Source organism: Trachinotus anak, unplaced genomic scaffold (genome assembly GCF_046630095.1).
Source record: "Trachinotus anak isolate AG129_WGS33_773 ecotype Australia unplaced genomic scaffold, CSIRO_AGI_Tana_v1 ptg000012l, whole genome shotgun sequence".
In the NCBI taxonomy this organism is placed as follows: Eukaryota; Metazoa; Chordata; class Actinopteri; order Carangiformes; family Carangidae; genus Trachinotus; species Trachinotus anak.
Genome location: NW_027273863.1, coordinates 990,611 through 1,008,226, shown reverse-complemented (window position 1 = coordinate 1,008,226; position 17,616 = coordinate 990,611). Strand labels below are relative to the sequence as shown.

Genomic DNA, 17,616 nt, shown 5'->3' with positions numbered 1-17,616 from the left:
AGTTGTGTACAAGCTGTCCTCCCGATATGAATGAATCTGAAAATGCAGAATCCCCATGGGGTCTCAAAATTTAAGTATCTGCTTTGTGCACTAAAGCAACGTGACAGAGGTCAAATGTGAATCGTTATCCTCATACTTTATTAAAAATCTGACTGTAAACAATGAACAGTCTAACAGTGAAATAATAGGGTGCTGGATGATTGCACATGTTTTTGAGAGGGTTTAGCCACTTCTACTATTGGTACATAGAGTGAAAGTTGGTTATTTTATAGATGTTTATGGATGTTTTTTTGCCTAATCATATTTACTTGCCATTGTGACAGCTGACAAACCTGCCACAGTTGTCTTCACAGGATTCTGAACACAATCAATTATTGTGGATCTCACTCTGCTTTAATATATCATTCACAAGAATCCTTCTCATTGAATTATTGATCATTGAATGATTTTATTTATTAATTTTTGTTGGCCATTCTATGCCTTTATTTGATAGAGACAGTAGAGACTGATAGAAAATGCAAGGAGAGAGAAGGGAAATGACATGTCACAAACCAGCCAGCCAGAAGTCGAACTGAGGACTTGCAGCTCAGGGGATTTTTTTTTTTTTTTTTTTTTTTTTTTCTGGCTTTTTATGCCTTCATTTTATAGGTACAGTGAGAGAGACAGGAAAGTTGAGAGAGGATGGCATGCAGTAAAGGGCCGCAGGTCAGATTCGAACCCCAGGCCGCTGCGGTTAGGACTAAGCCTTAATAGTACGCACTCCACCAGGTGAGCCACTGAGGTGCCCCAGTGCAGCGGATTTAAGCTCCCTGGTGTGCTCCCTTACCATTTAGTTCCTCCCACCAAATGTGCTTAATGAGATTTTGGGCAGAATCAAGACGACATGAATGCTTATTAATATTATCCAGATAAAATATCCAGGTACAGATTGAATATTAATACCAGGTGGAAATATTGTTTAAAACTCATGTGAACTCAAACAGAAATCAAACACATCCAGCAATCAGCTATGGATCATATCACATGACATATTATACATTAGCAGATGCAGTTTGCCCAATTGTCATAGAAATGTTGATAATCAAATTTCATGTTTTCAATTTTTTTCTGAGCACTTTTTTGTCCATGTTTGTTTAAAAGCTAGGACTGTTGAAAGTTCATTCTTGAACTTGATCAGTTGAGAAAAGATTCTCACCATATGATCCATGCGATCCATTTAACAAAGGTCATGTAGTAAAGACCAGTTGTCTTTACTACATGACCTTTGTCAGCAGATGAAGTGTTTTGTAGTAAATGTGCCAAAAAAATACAAAATCACTGTCACGGTCCTTTAATATCAAATTATTCAGTGTACAACTTTGAATGAAAGTTATGACATACCTAATTAAAACATATAAAGACACACCACTGTGACAGTTTTAATTCTTGGGGCATTCATGACCTATTACAGTCTGACTCCAGCTGACTATACCTGTGCCTCTCTTTCTTCAGTTTTCCTTCTTGATTGGTGAACAGCAGCAACTGTCTTAACTGTGGTGGGATCTAAATCTAGTAAATTCGAGCAAGCAGCTTAACTCAGCCAGACTGTGTGTGCACCGTATGATTTCCTCCTGTAAGCTTCTTGAAAAGGCAATGGACTGCCAAGTCAAAAATCTGTCAACCGTCTTCGCTAGACAGAGCAACAATATGAATGCTCCGACTCTCTCACAGTCAGCTATAGACTGAAAAACAAGATTGTGTAAAATGAAATGTTTAGGTAAATGGCAGGATGATCCAAAGTGACTGGACAAAATTATCTAACAGGTGTTTGAGATGAAGGTTAACACACACACACACACACACACACACACACACACACACACACACACACACACACACACAGGTGGAGACGATGTAAACATTTGTTTAGAAGTGTCTGACTCCATCTAGTGGCCAAAAGTGATGTGACAACTGGGATCACCAGGACACAGCAACTGCATTGGGGTTTGGCCGAATAATGTGGCATGTTAGATTTTTTATTTATTTTGAATTTAATAATTTCAATGCTAAGCTACTGAAACATAATTTGGACATATCTGAAACCAGTACTAGTAAAATACAAATTTTATGTGTGTAATACAGTAAGTGATATTTAATTAATGATTAAAGTATTAAAAGTCATCAGAGGGTTTAGTTTTTATTTGCAGTTGTTGTCACAGTCACCTCACGTTATTCTGAGCTGCAGTGAGAGTGTAAAAGCATCAAAGAATCCTGTCAGAATTAAAGAATCTTTGTTCAGTTCAAAGAAAGCTTTAATAGTTATTATGTGGTTATTTGTGATTTGTGTGATAATCTCCCCCTCTGTTAGAGGCTCTGTTTTTAAGAGAGAACATCAAAACGATTCCACTTATCTACAAAAATGTCTTCTGCCCTCATGAAGCTCTTTTTTCCTGACGGGATCCTGTAGGAAAGATGATTCTGGTTTCCCAAGTATCTAATTGGTCAGTAGTTGGGCTGTTGATCAGATTTAGAACGGATCCCCTGAGGTTAACCTGTTCTGGAGCATTTTAGGAATTCGGCATAAATTACCCTAGTGAATCACCCTGGTCAGAAGTGAACCACTGTCATAACCATGAAAAACCCAGGGTTACCTTGCTAACCTCAAATCCTGCTTTGTAGTACAGAGCCCATATTCTCCTAAACCCTATTCACAAGGCTGATAAGACCAACTGTTACTAAGGAGCTCAGAGTGAGACCCTGCTTCTATGGCTGATGTCAATCTCATGGACAAGCTTGCTTGCAATAACCACAGTGATTGGATGGTGAGAGACCAATCTGTGCCTATGAACATGCATGTGAAACATCCCACAATAATAAATAAAAAACACTAAGAAATAAATTAATATATAGGCCCAATAATGACACTAATTAAATAATAACGGATAATGTGCTTTTTTTAAAAAGTAGTGCTTTTTCCAAAATACATCTGTATGATGACGTGTGTAGACCCATGAGAGTTTTACAATGAAACCTTACCCTCAGTTCACTCATTGGAGTGCATTTATTGTTTGGTGAATAGACTGGCCTAAAGACGGCTGGAGAACCTCAAGTTGTCAGCATTGCAAAGCTGAATTTTCCCTGTTGCCAAGTGGTACACCATTGCCAGACACTTCTTCATCTCTGCACTGATTGTGTTGTTTCAGTTAATTGGAGATGTTATTGCATCCCTCGCAAGCTCCACATTCTCTCACAACTGAGGTGGTATCTTTTAAGTAATTCAGCATTGTTTAAGGTTACCAAAACACAGAATGACAGCAGTCATTTTACAATTCTTTGAGATTTGATCTTAGTGAGTTAAGAGTCCTCCTGACTGCTTTTGACTTCTCCCAGACTTAGATGCTACTTTTAGTGGCTTGTCCTAAAGTTGTTGGTCCTAAAGTTAGGAGTGACACACACATTATTTTTTAGGTAGATGAACAGGCAAACAAACAGGTACAGGCCACAGGAATCAAAATACAGGTAATCCAAACTCAAGTAGCAAGAACAAAGGTAAATTCACAGGGACATAAATTGCAAAAGACTAGACTTGTCAGTTTTCTTCTTTCTTTGGCAGTTTATGTTCCTGTGAATTTACTTTTGTTCTTGCTACTTGAGTTTAGATTACCTGTATTTTGATCAGTAGTAAATACTGACTGGGGCTGGGGATGATTAAATAATTACCATGAATGATTTCTTCCAAACTTAGCTCTGAATGTTGCTTATTTAGTCATGAACGTTTAATATTATAGGTTAATACTTAAATTTGAAACTAATACATTTTGTTAGCAGTATAATTAAGATAGACTGTTGCGGTGCACAGTAGCCTTTATTTCTGTGGAAGTCAGACTGCTAATCTGTTAGTATTTTACATTGAAATCATTAGGCTGCGTCAAGTGTCCAGTGTGTAGCCATATATTAATTCACGTTGACTCTTACAGATAACCCTCTGCTGTCCACGAAAGTGTCCGTGACAGTGAACATCCTGGATGTGAATGAGTTCCCTCCAGAGCTGGCTGTTCCATCAGATACCTTTGTCTGTGAAAACTCCAGAGTTGGACAGGTAATCTGAACTGTATCTATTTGATAAAATCTGCCAAATGTATATAACTGAAACAGTGTCGACATATCTGTTGCGACTCAGATCATTCAAGGTGGGGGAGACCACATGTTTTTTTGTTCTACAGACAAAAGAAGGGCATTGTGAACATCATCCCCCACAATTCTCCACTTTTCCACCTGTGGAGGACATCTCCCACAGACCTTTATAACCTCTTAGTATTGGTCACTGTGTGACATGTGACCCAAGGTGTCACCAGGCACAAAACCCAGCTCCCTTCCTTTGTTCCTTTTCTTCTCTCTTCTCCTCCCGGATTTCCCAGCGGCAACAAGCCTCTCCTCTCTCTGGCCCTCTCTGTGAGAGCAACAAGGCTCCCAGCACCAGGTTAGCTCAGCTGCTATCTGGAGCTCCTCTCTTCTCGCAGACCTCCTTCCAGGAGCAACAAGGCTTCCAGCACAAGTTAGCATCAGGCTGGTACCTGAACCAACAGCTCTCCTGCAGGCCTGCTCACAGCAGACTGCTCCACTTCCTTAACAGCAGCGACGTGAGTGCCTGCTTAAGGAACAAAGAGTGAAAAAGTTTTACTTCAGTGCCAGCTGCTACGTGACAAAGTCTGCCAGATGAATTCCCAAGCAACAGCAAGCTAAGGCCAGAGTCACACTGGATACCTCATGTGTGCCTGGCGGCTGCGGAACATCTTGGTTTTCATTTTGGCCCATGTTAATGGATCAGAGTGGACACACTGCCTGTGCGAAACACGCGTGAGATGCACATCTATCTTGTGTAGTTCCTTGGTACCGCCATCTCATTAATATTAATGTTTTTAAGATTAATATTTTATTAATTTTCTATAGCCAATAATTGATAACTACCGATGCCCAACATATCAAAGCACCTTTATTTGTTAGATATTTACCCTGGGTACTTACAATGTTGCAAATACAAAGCTTAATTGATTGTAACAACATGCACCTCTAGATTAGAGGCAGGGGTTATGGTTTCATTTTCCTTCCTGTGAGCCAACAGATTTGAACAAGCAATTTTTAATTCACAAGCTGCCAACTTTTCTCTCTGTGGTTCCCTGATGCACTGTTCTCTCTCTCCTCGCTTCCTGACCAGGTGATCCAGATAGTCAGTGCTGTTGACAAGGACCTTCCTCCTGTCAGCCAGAGGTTCTTCTTCAAGACACCCAAGGAGCTGCGCAACAGAAACTTCACTGTTCGAGATTTTGGAAGTAAGTTAAAGGAGTGAAATGGAAGATTGTTTGAGTTTTAATGTATTCTGGTTACTCTATTTCATCAGTAAAGTGGGTATATGAATGACAATGTGAAATGGGTTGCTAACCTAGAGAATTATCACCTGAATCAGGGGCTTAAGGCGCTTACCGTGAACAGTGATTTATGTCCGGCCTGAGACCATAATTGAAAGTTGTCTATCTCTCCATGCCTTTCCTGTCCTCTATACTGTCACCTCACTAATAAAGGCATAGAATTCCCCAAAAATAAGTATAAAAAAAGAACAGAAAAGATGAACATGATCTGTGTGAATGAGACAGGGCATGAGAGTCAGAAACGCAACACAGTTGTCCAACACTGAAAAATCCCCCCTCTCTACAGAAAGGACAAACAGTGTCCTGCATTAGTACCACGCTCTCGTTTCAAAAGCTGCAAGGAATCAAATGGCACAAAATGCCTCACTTTTTGGGAAACATTTGAATATGATAAAATGGTACTCTCTGAATTCTAACTTGGGAATTGGGAACATGCTGACATTGCTACTACAAACACAACCAGGCTAAACAACCTGGTGGTTTAGATTTTTTTATTTATTTGGGGCATAGACAACCACCAAGAAGAACCACATTGTGTGTGTGTCAGAAAGGATCTTTTTTCCCTTTGCTGGACAGAGATGTAACCTGACAAGGCAGAGACCACTGGTCCTGTTACACACCCACAAACACACATACATATGCTCCAGTTCCCCTCAGTTACTGCAGGCCTGTGTGTCTGAGTGACTGTGTAGGTAAAATATACAAAAATATAACAGTGCTTGTTGGTGAGGTGCTGCAGGATTTATCAAAGCCGATCATCCCAAAGACATTCACAATTCAGCAGGGAAGGGATTGAATATAAGAGAAAATGTTAAATAGCAGCAAGTGTTTCCTTTTCACATTAGCAGATACACAGAAAAGTTTATTTGGGCATTTCAGCTATCATAATGGGCTTTGTCTGTGAGAAGGAAGCTGACAATAGCTGTAAACCTTGTTGCTGGAAAAGTATTGCTATACTAGAATAAGATTTACTAGATTTAAAAACATTATTACAAGATAAGGCTGTATTTACCAGTTTATTCTATATCCTGTCACACGTTTATTATTACAGTTTTATGTTACAGAATTTCAATATACTTTATGTTTACAGATTTATGAGGTAATATTTTATTTTGTACCTTGTTATTACAATATGACTAGGAAATTCTTGTCCCAAAAAATAATTCAGTATTTTATAATTGGTAGAGAATATTTTGTATCATAACTTTATTTATTAACTTAATTTATATATTTTTACCGTAATTGTTCAATTAAGTGAAGACAAGTGTGATAATAGAAAAACATACAAAAGAGGGAATAACAAACATGTAAGAGAAAGGGGAGAGGGAAAGAAAAGGAAAAAAAGAGATGAAAAAAATAGTAATAAAAAATTGTAATTAATTAATTAATTAATCATAATAATATAAAATAAAATAAAATAAAATAAATAAATACACAAATGATGACAGTAATTGCAATCTTTAGTAGTGTTACGATATAAGAATGCAGGTGTGTGTGTGTGTGTGTGTGTGTGTGTGTGTGTGTGTGTGTGTGTGTATACTTGTACTTGCTACATACTCAGGACCAAAAACAGTATTTTACTAACAGAGTGAGGACATTTTGGGAAAGTGAGGACATTTTGGCCGGTCCTCACTTTTTGAGACACCATCAAATCACATGTTGAGGGTTAAGACTTGGTTTTAGAGTTATGGTTAAAATTAGGTTTAGATTAAGGTTAGGGTCAGGGTTAGGGTTAGGCTCTCAGGTGTGATGGTTAAGGTTAGGGTAAGGGGCTAGGGAATGCATTATGTCAATGAGTGTCCTCACAAAGATAGAAGTACAAGTATTTGTGTGTGTGTGTGTGTGTGTGTGTGTGTGTGTGTTGACATGACATGATTATAGATCCAAAACAATATAGTTTCAAAAAGTAAGTAAAGAAAGAAAGAAAAGAAAAAGGGAGGGGCCTGTGTATGTGTGTGAGCATGCATGCCTGTGCATTTATGTCTGTTGTCTTAATTCGACGCTGTAATTTAATATGTTGCTGCAATGTTATTGTTGAACCGCTATTAACAGCTTTACAAGATACATTTTCATACTTAGAGTGGTGTTTTCTATCGATGCATCACTGAGAACCTGGTTAGTTAAGGATTGAAATAAACAGTTTTGAAAGGTGTTAAAAACACAGACAAAGTCATGACAGTGGATCCCAACTGGACCTCTGAGGCCCTGTCGGGACGGGAGCCCCACCCACAGAGGCCAGCTTTTCCAGGGGAAGGAGACAACTGCTATCCCACTCCAGCCACTGGCCGGGTTGCATGACTTTTTACAAAAAACTGTAATTAGAAGGTCCGTATGGTGCTCTGGTAGGAATGTGCACCAAACATTCTGCATGGATGGACTGTAATACCTTGTTTTCTGTGAACTGGGGAATGCAGTGATGGGTAATTTATGTTTGATTATACATAGACATTACATAAATGTAAGAAAAACAATGAATAACTTTTTGAAATCTAACTTTATGGTTTTACACAGTTTTTATAACATTAAATGCACTACTGAACATTTAAATTATTAAATTAATACAAATGGGGAGTAGTTATAGTTATATAGTTAGATATTATGCAATAGTTCTTAGGGGAGGTGTGGGGGTCAGTGACAGTGGGAGTCTCTAGCCTTATTGATAAGGCCAATGGCAGACAGGCCAATGAGTCACTCCCCTCCTGACTCAAGAGTGACTCAAAGAGTTTGTGTCTGGGGTGGGAGTGGTCAGCTACAATCTTTCCTGCACACCTCAGGATCCTGGAGGCGTAAAGGTCTTGGAGGGTAGATTGCAGCCAATCATCATCTCAGCAGAGTGGATGATACGCTGCTGTCTGCTCTTGTTGGCAGTGGCAGCAGGGTACCAGGTGGTGATGGAGGAGGTGAGGATGGACTCGATGATGGAGGTGTAGAAGTTCACCATCATTGTCTTTGGCAGGTTGAACTTCTTCAGCTGCCACAGGAAGTATATCCTCTGCTGGGCTTTCTTGATGAGGGAGCTGATGTTCAGCTCCCACTTGAGGTCCTGTGTGATGATGGTTGCCAGGAAGCAGAACCAACAGTTTAACTTGTTTTTGATAACAGTTATTTATTTCTATCTTATCTTTCTATACGCCCTGAACAATGAGTAAATCTCAGGTTAAACAAATAGTTTCAACCTTTTAAGCATGGAAAACCTGCATCTCTGGATTCAGGTCTTGTGATGCCTCTGCACCCTAACTATGGTTATAAAGAGGGCCAAAACTACCTACACTCTCAAAATTCAGGATCATGTTTCCACCAATGAACAAGGGATTACAACTAGGGTGATGCAGAATGTTCCTAATGCTCTCTATACCTTTTAAGTATATATATATATATATATTGCTGATATATAGATATATATATATAGATATATATATATATACAGGAACACATTGGATGGTGTGTGTGTATATACACACATATATATATACACACTACATCAAAAGCCTAGTATATTGTATTCCTCTATGCAATTTAATTGTTCAAAAACTATTAAAACACATCAGTGCTGCATTGTTGCACTACATGACATGAAGAGACAGACACCGTAGAAACTTTAGACAGACACTTTATTTTGACCCAGTTCCACATACTCCATCCTGATGCCCTATATACTCACTTGAGCATCAAATGTGAATTTATTCACTGATGAAATTAGCCCTTAACAAATGCACCAGTTTGGTTGAGTAATGTTTATTAACAACAATTTTTAAAGATTTACATCTTCAGTAGGAACCAGTGGGCTTGGGGCTGAGAGCCACAGGCAGGCGACTTCGGATGATATTAAGAGATGGACTAACACATCGTTGGTTGTGGTTTATTCATCAAATTTCTTGACAAAATGAAAAACACCAGCCTCCTCCAAACACCTCAGCTGTGCTTATATTCCAAATTCTGTGTGTGAAATTTATGGGTGCAATCCTCTTTGAGGTTTAATTAGATTTCTCAGATGTTGGTATGATGGCAGCCAGTAAGTGAACAGTTATATCAAGGATACTGACAGCGGTGTCACATCATCCTCTTGGTTTCCAGACAACACTGCTGGCATTGTGACTCGGCGGTCAGGATTCCAGCAACAGCTCCAAGACATCTATGTTCTTCCTGTTGTGGTTGAAGACAGTGGTTACCCTGCTCAGAGCAGCACAGCCACTCTCACCATCCAAGTGTGTTCCTGTGAAGTGGGAGGCTCGCTGCTGACCTGTTCAGCTGAGGCCATCTTCCTGCCTGTGGGCCTCAGCACTGGAGCTTTGATGGCTATTCTGCTGTGCGTAGCCCTGCTGATAGGTAAGTTCCTGTTTGTTTTAGGTCTATTTACTGTGACAAACAGACTTTTCAGATTGCTGACTGTCATGCATGTAGAACTAAATGCTGTGTAGATAGATAGATAGATAGATAGAGAGATAGAGATAGATAGATAGATAAAACCCCATTTCTAAAAATGTTAGGACTCTGTGTAAAATGTAAATAAAAACTGAATGTAGTGATTTGCAAATCATGTAAGCCTACATTTTATTCTTTGAAGAAAAATATATGCTCAGTTTGAATTTGATGCCAGCAACACGTTTCAAAAAAGTTGGGAAAGGGGCAACAAAGAACTTGAAAAGCTGTGTAATGCTAAAAAACACCTGATTGCATCTCTCACAACAAATTATATTAATTAGTAATAGGTCAGTAAGATGATTGGGTATACTTCACTTCACTCTGTGAAAGACTGCGTAGGCAAATAATTTAAGAATTATGTTCCTCAATGTAAAATTGCAAAGAATTTGGGAATTTCAGCATCTACGGTAAAAGATTGAGAGAATCCAGAAAAATCTCTGTGTGCAAGGGACAAAGCAGAAAACCAATACTGGATGGCCGTGATCTTCAGGTCCTCAGGCAGCACTGCATTAAAAACAGACATGATTCTATAGTGGAAATCACTGCATGGGCTCAGGAACGCTTCTGAAAACCACTGTCTGTGAACACAGGTTGTTGCTTCATCCACAAATGCAGGTTGAAATTCTACCATGCAAAGAAGAAACCATATCTAAACATGACCCAGAAACATCACAGAAACTTCTCTGGGCCTGAGGTCATTTAAGATGGTCTGAGGTGAAATGGAAAACTGTCTTTTTGTTATCAGCGCACAGTTCAAAAGCAAGCATCCATAATGGTATGGGGGGGCATTAGTGCCTATGGCTTGGGTTGCTTGCACATCTGGAAAGGCTGCATTAATGCTGAACGATATATACAGGTCTTGGAGCAACATATGCTGCCATCCAGATGTCTTTTTTAGAGAAGACCTTGCATATTTCAGTAAGACAATGCCAAACTACATTCTGAGCTTATTACAACAGCATGGCTTCATAGTAGGAGAGTCTGGATGCTAAACTGGCCTGTCTGCAGTCCACACCTGTCACCCATTGAAAACATAAAAGGAAAAAAACAAAGGAGACCCCGAACTGTTGAGCAGTTGAAATCCTATATCAGGCAAGAATGGGACATTTCACTATCTGATCTTCTCAGCTCCCAAATGTTTACAGAGTGTTGTTAAAAGAAGAGGTGATGCAACACAGGGGTAAACATGTTGTTTGGTAAGCCTCATACAGTCCTTGTTTGTATTACAGGGTTCCGGACAGACATTCATGTAATCTATGGAGCAGTCATCCATTCTATCAAGATCAGTGTCCTTGCTGTTCTCGTTTTCATGTGACAACAGTCCCGTAGAGACTCACTGCCCTCTGGAGTCCACTTCCAGTGAATGAGCGTGTGGTTGCAGCCTGCCTCAGCACACAGGGTTTGTAGGAAGACTGAAGAAAGACCAGATTATAATCTGATCTGTCAAGTGGTGGTAGAGTTGAAGCAGTGTAGGCCTCTTTGATGTTTGCATACAACAGATCAAGTGTCTTATTTTCCCTTGTGGGACAGTCCACATACTGAGCAAAGCCAGACAGGTGAGAGGTGAGAGGTGATAGCTGATAGCAGATCAGTGTGTCAGTTCATTGTCTGTTTGTGAGAAGGTTTTATACATAGTAATAAAAACAACAACAATAATAATAATAATAATAATAATAATTATTATTATTATTATTATTATTACCGTTATAGTAGTAGTAGTAGTAGTAGTAGTAGTAGTAGTAATTTTACTTTTGTTATTGAGCTTAACTTCAAACTGTCTGTTTACAAGGGGCTGCTTTTCTCTTTCTTTCATTCACATTTATCAGGTTTTTGTTGGTTAACACAGCTCACAGTCAATTACCATGCTTATCCAATCATGTTATGTACATCTAGGAGTTAGACCCCATCTACTGCCATAGCTTCTTATCCCAGTCCCAGAGAAACAGGAGAAGTAGAGACTGGAACTTAACCATAACAGAGATATGCTGAAAATATTCCAAAGTATGGTGCATGCATAAAACCTTATGGTTTAATTCTTTTCATTTTTGTGTACTATGATTGCAGCTGTAGGTTTTGTTAAATACTTGTTCTTATTAGTGATATCTCATATCGGACAGGTCATTGTGTTAATGTTCTATAAGGAAGTGTTTGTTTGCTAGCACTGTCTAGTACATTTTGTGAAGTTACTGTAGCATGTCACACTGTTGATATTTGATGAAGGCTTCTAACTTGTCTACTGCAATACATCCATGTATGTGCAGTTCTGATCTTATCATCCACTGCCTTAACTTAGATGTGGGTGAATTTGTAATGGTGTGCATATTCACAGGTTTACGGTATGGATGTAATAATGTGTGTATTATGCATAGTCATCCATATTTGTTATTTCATTTCAGAACCACCTATTATTGCATTTTTGAAATCACTAGTGAGTTGTGTGTGGATGTACCATATGTGGTGAAGAAGCCTGACCAGAAAGTTCTGAACTGCAACTTCATCTTTGTCTTTTACTGGACATCCTGCAGTGTGTTTGAACTCTGTAATCAACTATAGTTCATAATAACGGGTGAGGACTACATCAGCCAACCATTCAAAGAATGAGAGCTTTCTAAAGCTAACTGTAATTTACTGTCAGATGTAACATTACTAAATGTACACTACCTTCCCAACCCCAAGCAGGCAGCAGAGAGATGAGAGATAAAGACAAGCTGGTGAACATAATGGTGCATTTAAGGTCCTACAGAGCCAGATACTTTTCTGAGGAGTTGACCCTTTGATGTGAACTTGTCATCTAGCTGTCATGTGACATCCTCACACTCAAACCCACACAGTGACACCAAAATCAATACATTAATTTCTAAATCTTAAGTGTTCATTTCTTACACTCCCCCCTTTTGACAAAAAGTGTCAACACAATATATTTGGGAAATTACATAAGAACTCATTTATAATTTACACAATACTGAAAATTTATAGCATCTTATTACCTTACACCAATCATGTATGTAGTCAAATGTTGTGCTAAACTAACAACTGGATCTAAGCAAAGACAATGTTTTACCTGAAATTGAAAAAGAAAATGGCAATTTACTGGAGGACTTTGAATGGCTAAGATAGTGGTGCTAGAGCCATACGATCTACTTTTAATCCATCTAATAAAATAATATCAACTATTCCTTTCAATAGAACTGTCAATTCCTCTGCATCAAAACCCCAAGGTTTCCAATTATTGTGTTCAAACAATTGTCTTTTTTGTCTGATCAGTTGTTCTGTTGTGGTCTCCTGACCCTGTGTGGGTGGTATGCCAATACCACTTCTGTCCTCTCTGTCACCTTGCACCCTTGATGATAACATTTTGTTTCCATTCCACTGATGACCAGGAATGTGTGTAGGTGTATCGATATAAATGACGTCAGTTTGACTGGTGAATGCAAGCGTATCAGTACGTAGTGTGAGTGTTGGGAATGTCTGAGGACTATTGGAGTCCATTAGTTGATAACCAGTTGTGAGTACACCAGCTGTGTTGACCAATCCAGTAAAACTGTAGCCAAGATCTTTTATCAGAATTCCATGTCTTTTTGTCAGACGAAGCATCACTGAGAAAAGGTTTAGTAGGTTCTGGTAGTTCTAAACAAAGGAAGCTATATGAAGCTTTCTTTAAGTCAGTAAAGGCTTTCTCTGCCTTAGGAGTCCAAGTCAAAAAGTCAAAGTGAAAAAGTCAGTCATTGCCAAATATCTTCCCCCATGTGTGATGTTGTACAGGGGTTGGGAGATCTCCTCAAAATTACAAATCCATGGACAGCAATAGCCTGCTCAGCCTAACATTTTAATTAGTGGTTTTGGAACATCCAACATTGCCTGGATGCAGTCTGGGCCCAATTTATGACCTTCGGGAGTGATTGTGACACAAGTTGTAACTTGTCTTTTGAAACATTAGGACCATTTTCTGCCTGAAAACAGAGGAGAGACACTGTGTCAGTTCGACAGTCCTTCTGTGTGGGGTAACACACTAAAAGGTCATCCACATACTAAATAAGTGTACTACACTGGCTGCCAATCTGACAGGTTTTCAGCAACAGCCACAACAAATAGCATAGGACTGGAGGAGAAACCTTGTGGCATTCGCTTCCATGTGTATTGTTTACCAGAACCAGAACTGAGTCAGGATGAACAGGAATGCTAAAATATGCAGTTGCTAAATCCATTACAGAAAAACAACAGGAATCTGACGGAACCTGTGACATTAGTGCCGTAACTATAAGAGACAGAATAACAGGAGCGATGCCTTCAACAGTTTCAGAACTGAGAGAATATTTTCTTTTAAAAGGTCTAAGCGTAGAGTGGCTGAACAACAGGAGATGCACCATTTTATATTTCCAAAATCAAACTTGCTATGAGCTTAGATTGGATTACAGAGACTTCTGCCCCTGAGTCACAAGGAATGTCACATTACCACCTTGTACATTAAGAGTCTACATTTTGAAGTCAAGTGTTAACTGTACATATTGTTGGTATGTGATAACTGGTTGTTCAATGTCGTTTTTTGTGTCTACTTGTTTGTTTGTGTCTGTGTACTGCTCAATGCTCTGACCTTCCTCTGCTTTCTCCTATGGTTGTGTCAGCAGGAGTCAGTGACAGTCCTTTAGGTGGTGCATATGGCCGTGATTTCTATGGGTCCTGTCCTTCTTTTTGGTTAGGCTTAGGAGTGGGACAGTTACGAGATATGTGACCATAACCTTCACATCTATAGCACTGCTGTCTGTTTTGATCAGTATTGTTAAACCTGAGTGGTAGTCATAGTCTCCTCCTTCCTTTGTCATACCCTCAACTGTTGTTCTGGTATAGTTCTGGTTGATCCAGGGTTCTGTGACCCACCCTTCCATTTGTTTAGTGATGTGGATCTCTGGCCAACAGACTCTCAGAAGGCAGGTCGAATCGACACTTGTATCATCCACAAAACACTGCTTCCACCCATAGACTGTACATAAAAATGGACATAGACAGAAAAGTGAAAACAATGCGGAAGTGCCTTAAACCTACATTCTACCTAATGACCATCAGGGGGTGACTACACTGGTTGCAAAAAAAAGGTCTAATTGTATTAAAGTCTAATTTCAAGCCTTCTTCAATACAACATGATGTTCATTTTTAAAATTATGGTCATCTAGGGGAAAACAGACGATAAAGATAAAGTAGGGTATGCATTAGGGCAGGGCTACCATGTGATTGACAGACTGTACCACATATGGCGACCTGCCTGACAATCAGGATAGAGGACAGAGCAGGTCAGATCAACCCCTCACTCCTCCTCAACTCCACCTTCTCGTCCAAATATGGTTTCTTCTAGTTTCAAAAAAACCAAGATGGCGACAGCCAAATTACAAACTCGAGGCTTCAAAACGGCAGTTCACAAACCAATGGGTCATGTCATGGTCAGTTGCCACTTGCTTCCACCTCCTGTAAGGTTGGATTATGGACAATAATTGTTGCATTGCTGTGACCCATTTCTCACCTCCAGTCTTTTGGGGGGTCAGGTCAGAAAATAGCTTTCTGCTAAATAACAGCCTGGAGAGAATTCAGTAATTTACCAAGCCAGTAACTACATATCTTACTCTTCTCTCAACACTAAAAAAATCCTCAGTGTCATTTTCCCAAATGCAGCACGATACAGAACTGCTGCTGATCCCGTTGAATCAGAAAATATAAAAAAAATATTCTGCCTTTTTTTATTGTACATTATATGTAATTGTATTTTTCCATATATTGTCACTTTTTGTATTTCATACTTTTGTTAAGTGTGCAGTGTAGTGACACAATTTTGGCTTTAACCTGATTCACAAAGGAAGCCATTAAACAGTGCATGGCCTTCATTGGATGGATTTTGGACACAGACTGTGTCCTACCATTGAATTCCCCTCTGACCTATTGTAGTGTGTCTGTTATTGTTTCTGGAATTGTGCTTTTTTAACAATCCTCAATTGTACTATACTGTAAGTTTTTCTTTCCTCCTGCAGCAAACACTTCACAAAAAACTCTGAGTATCCATCAGGATTCTTAAAACTGTGATCCATCAGGTTTTTCCTGTGTCTACTGAAATAAAATACATAATTGGTGATAGAGCCAGATGGATTTGGTAGAGGTCAAAGTAAAACATAAATTGTTACCAAGGAATTGCTAGCGATTACACCTTCTTGTTGTCATGTCTTCAGACTTCGAAAACAGCTTGAGAAAACTGGGAGCACTGAGACTGGCCCAAATTTATTACACCTTAAACTGTCCTTCAAATAACCCACCACTTCATTCTCCTTATGTCTTGCAGTTATGGCAGCATTATACATGAGCCGGAGTCACCAAAAAGAGAAAGAGACTCTGATGACATCGAAAGAGGATATTCGTGATAATGTCATCCACTATGATGATGAGGGCGGTGGTGAGGCAGACACTCAAGCCTTCGACATGGGCACTCTATGCAAGACACACTCTCAGCTCACCAACACTCACAGCAGCTCCTCCAAGAAGGCGAAAAACGGCTACGGTGACGGGGTTCTGCTGCATCTCGCCAGTCGCTGTGAGGACGTCAGGTCACCTGACATCCATCGTCAGACAGCCAGTGTTATTGTTGCTGTGAACAACAGGGCGCAGCACTCTTCCCATGGCAGAGTTACTGAGGGTGATGCTGAAATGATCAGGGAGTTCATCGAACACCGGCTGGAGGAGAGCCAGCAGGGTTATGCTGCTCCACCCTACGATTCTCTTGCAACTTATGCCTATGAGGGTGATGGCTCTGTGGCTGGCTCGCTCAGCTCCATAGAGGAGTCATGGGTAATTGACAATTCAGAAGATTTTAGCTCCCTTGGAGACTGGGGACAGCCATTCAAAACATTGGCTAGCATCCTGGACAGAAAACCACCTTCTCTGTCCAAAGAGAGCTGAGAGGAAGTTTAGCAATAGAGAGACATTGGGTAACCATGTGGGAATTAGCTTACTTTTTGAGACATGTTTTTTTTTTTTACTGTGACAGGCACTGCTAGAATGAGGACCTTATAGAAAGCTGTCTATGTGAGGTAGAGCTGTTGGCCAGTTAGCTAAAGAAAAGAGAATCTAGCTAAAGGTGTGTGTGAAAAGGTAAATTTCCTAGCTCTTCAAAGTGCCTGAGGTACTGTATGTTTACAGGTATTTTAATTTATGTTACTTAATAAAAATATCTTCAACCAATGTTTTGTTTTCAATATCCAATCCTTTCATTTCATCAAACCATTTCCAAACAGTGATTCAACCAAAAAATGAAATGCTGTTTACGAAGCTAGGCTTGAGGCACTCAAGTACTGACTGTACTGTCAAACTTCTGTTTGATCACTCTTAGCTCTCTCCTTCTCTTTGTGAGATTATCATTAAAACACAGCTGTTTACACTCTAGCTCTGTTTACCACTTTAGGTTAGCAGTTAGCGATGGCTTCTGTCTCTCCTTCTCACTCTCCTGCTCTCTCTTGCTCAGCCTGCTTCATGTTTAGTTCCTCCTCTGCCTCCTTCAGCGGTAATGTTTCATGTAATAAATGTAGTTTGTTCGCAGTTATGGAGGCGAGGCTCAATGATTTGGAATCCCGGCTCCGCACCATGGAAACCACATCTTTAGCTTCTCCAGTTAGCCACCCCCCAGGACCGAGCGACTTCTGTAGCTCCTTCTCTCCCCCCAGCAGCAGCCGGGAGGTCAGGGCGGCTGGGTGACTGTTCGTAACAAGAAGAGGCTTAGTCCTAAACAAAAGCCCACGGCTCACCACCAACCTGTTCA

The 17,616-nt window shown here is 39.8% G+C and overlaps 1 protein-coding gene across 1 annotated transcript in view; it reads left to right on the top strand.

Moving 5' to 3' along the window:
• Positions 1–17,042, top strand: part of LOC139628980 (cadherin-12-like) — a 95,005-nt gene extending 77,963 nt beyond the window's left edge. The window contains exons 10-13 of the mRNA XM_071491275.1: positions 3,957–4,078; positions 5,195–5,309; positions 9,480–9,731; positions 16,147–17,042. Coding sequence (XP_071347376.1) covers positions 3,957–4,078; positions 5,195–5,309; positions 9,480–9,731; positions 16,147–16,760 — 1,103 coding nt within the window. The 3' untranslated portion in view covers positions 16,761–17,042. The remainder of the gene's footprint in view (positions 1–3,956; positions 4,079–5,194; positions 5,310–9,479; positions 9,732–16,146) is intronic.
• Positions 17,043–17,616: the final 574 nt, after the last annotated feature.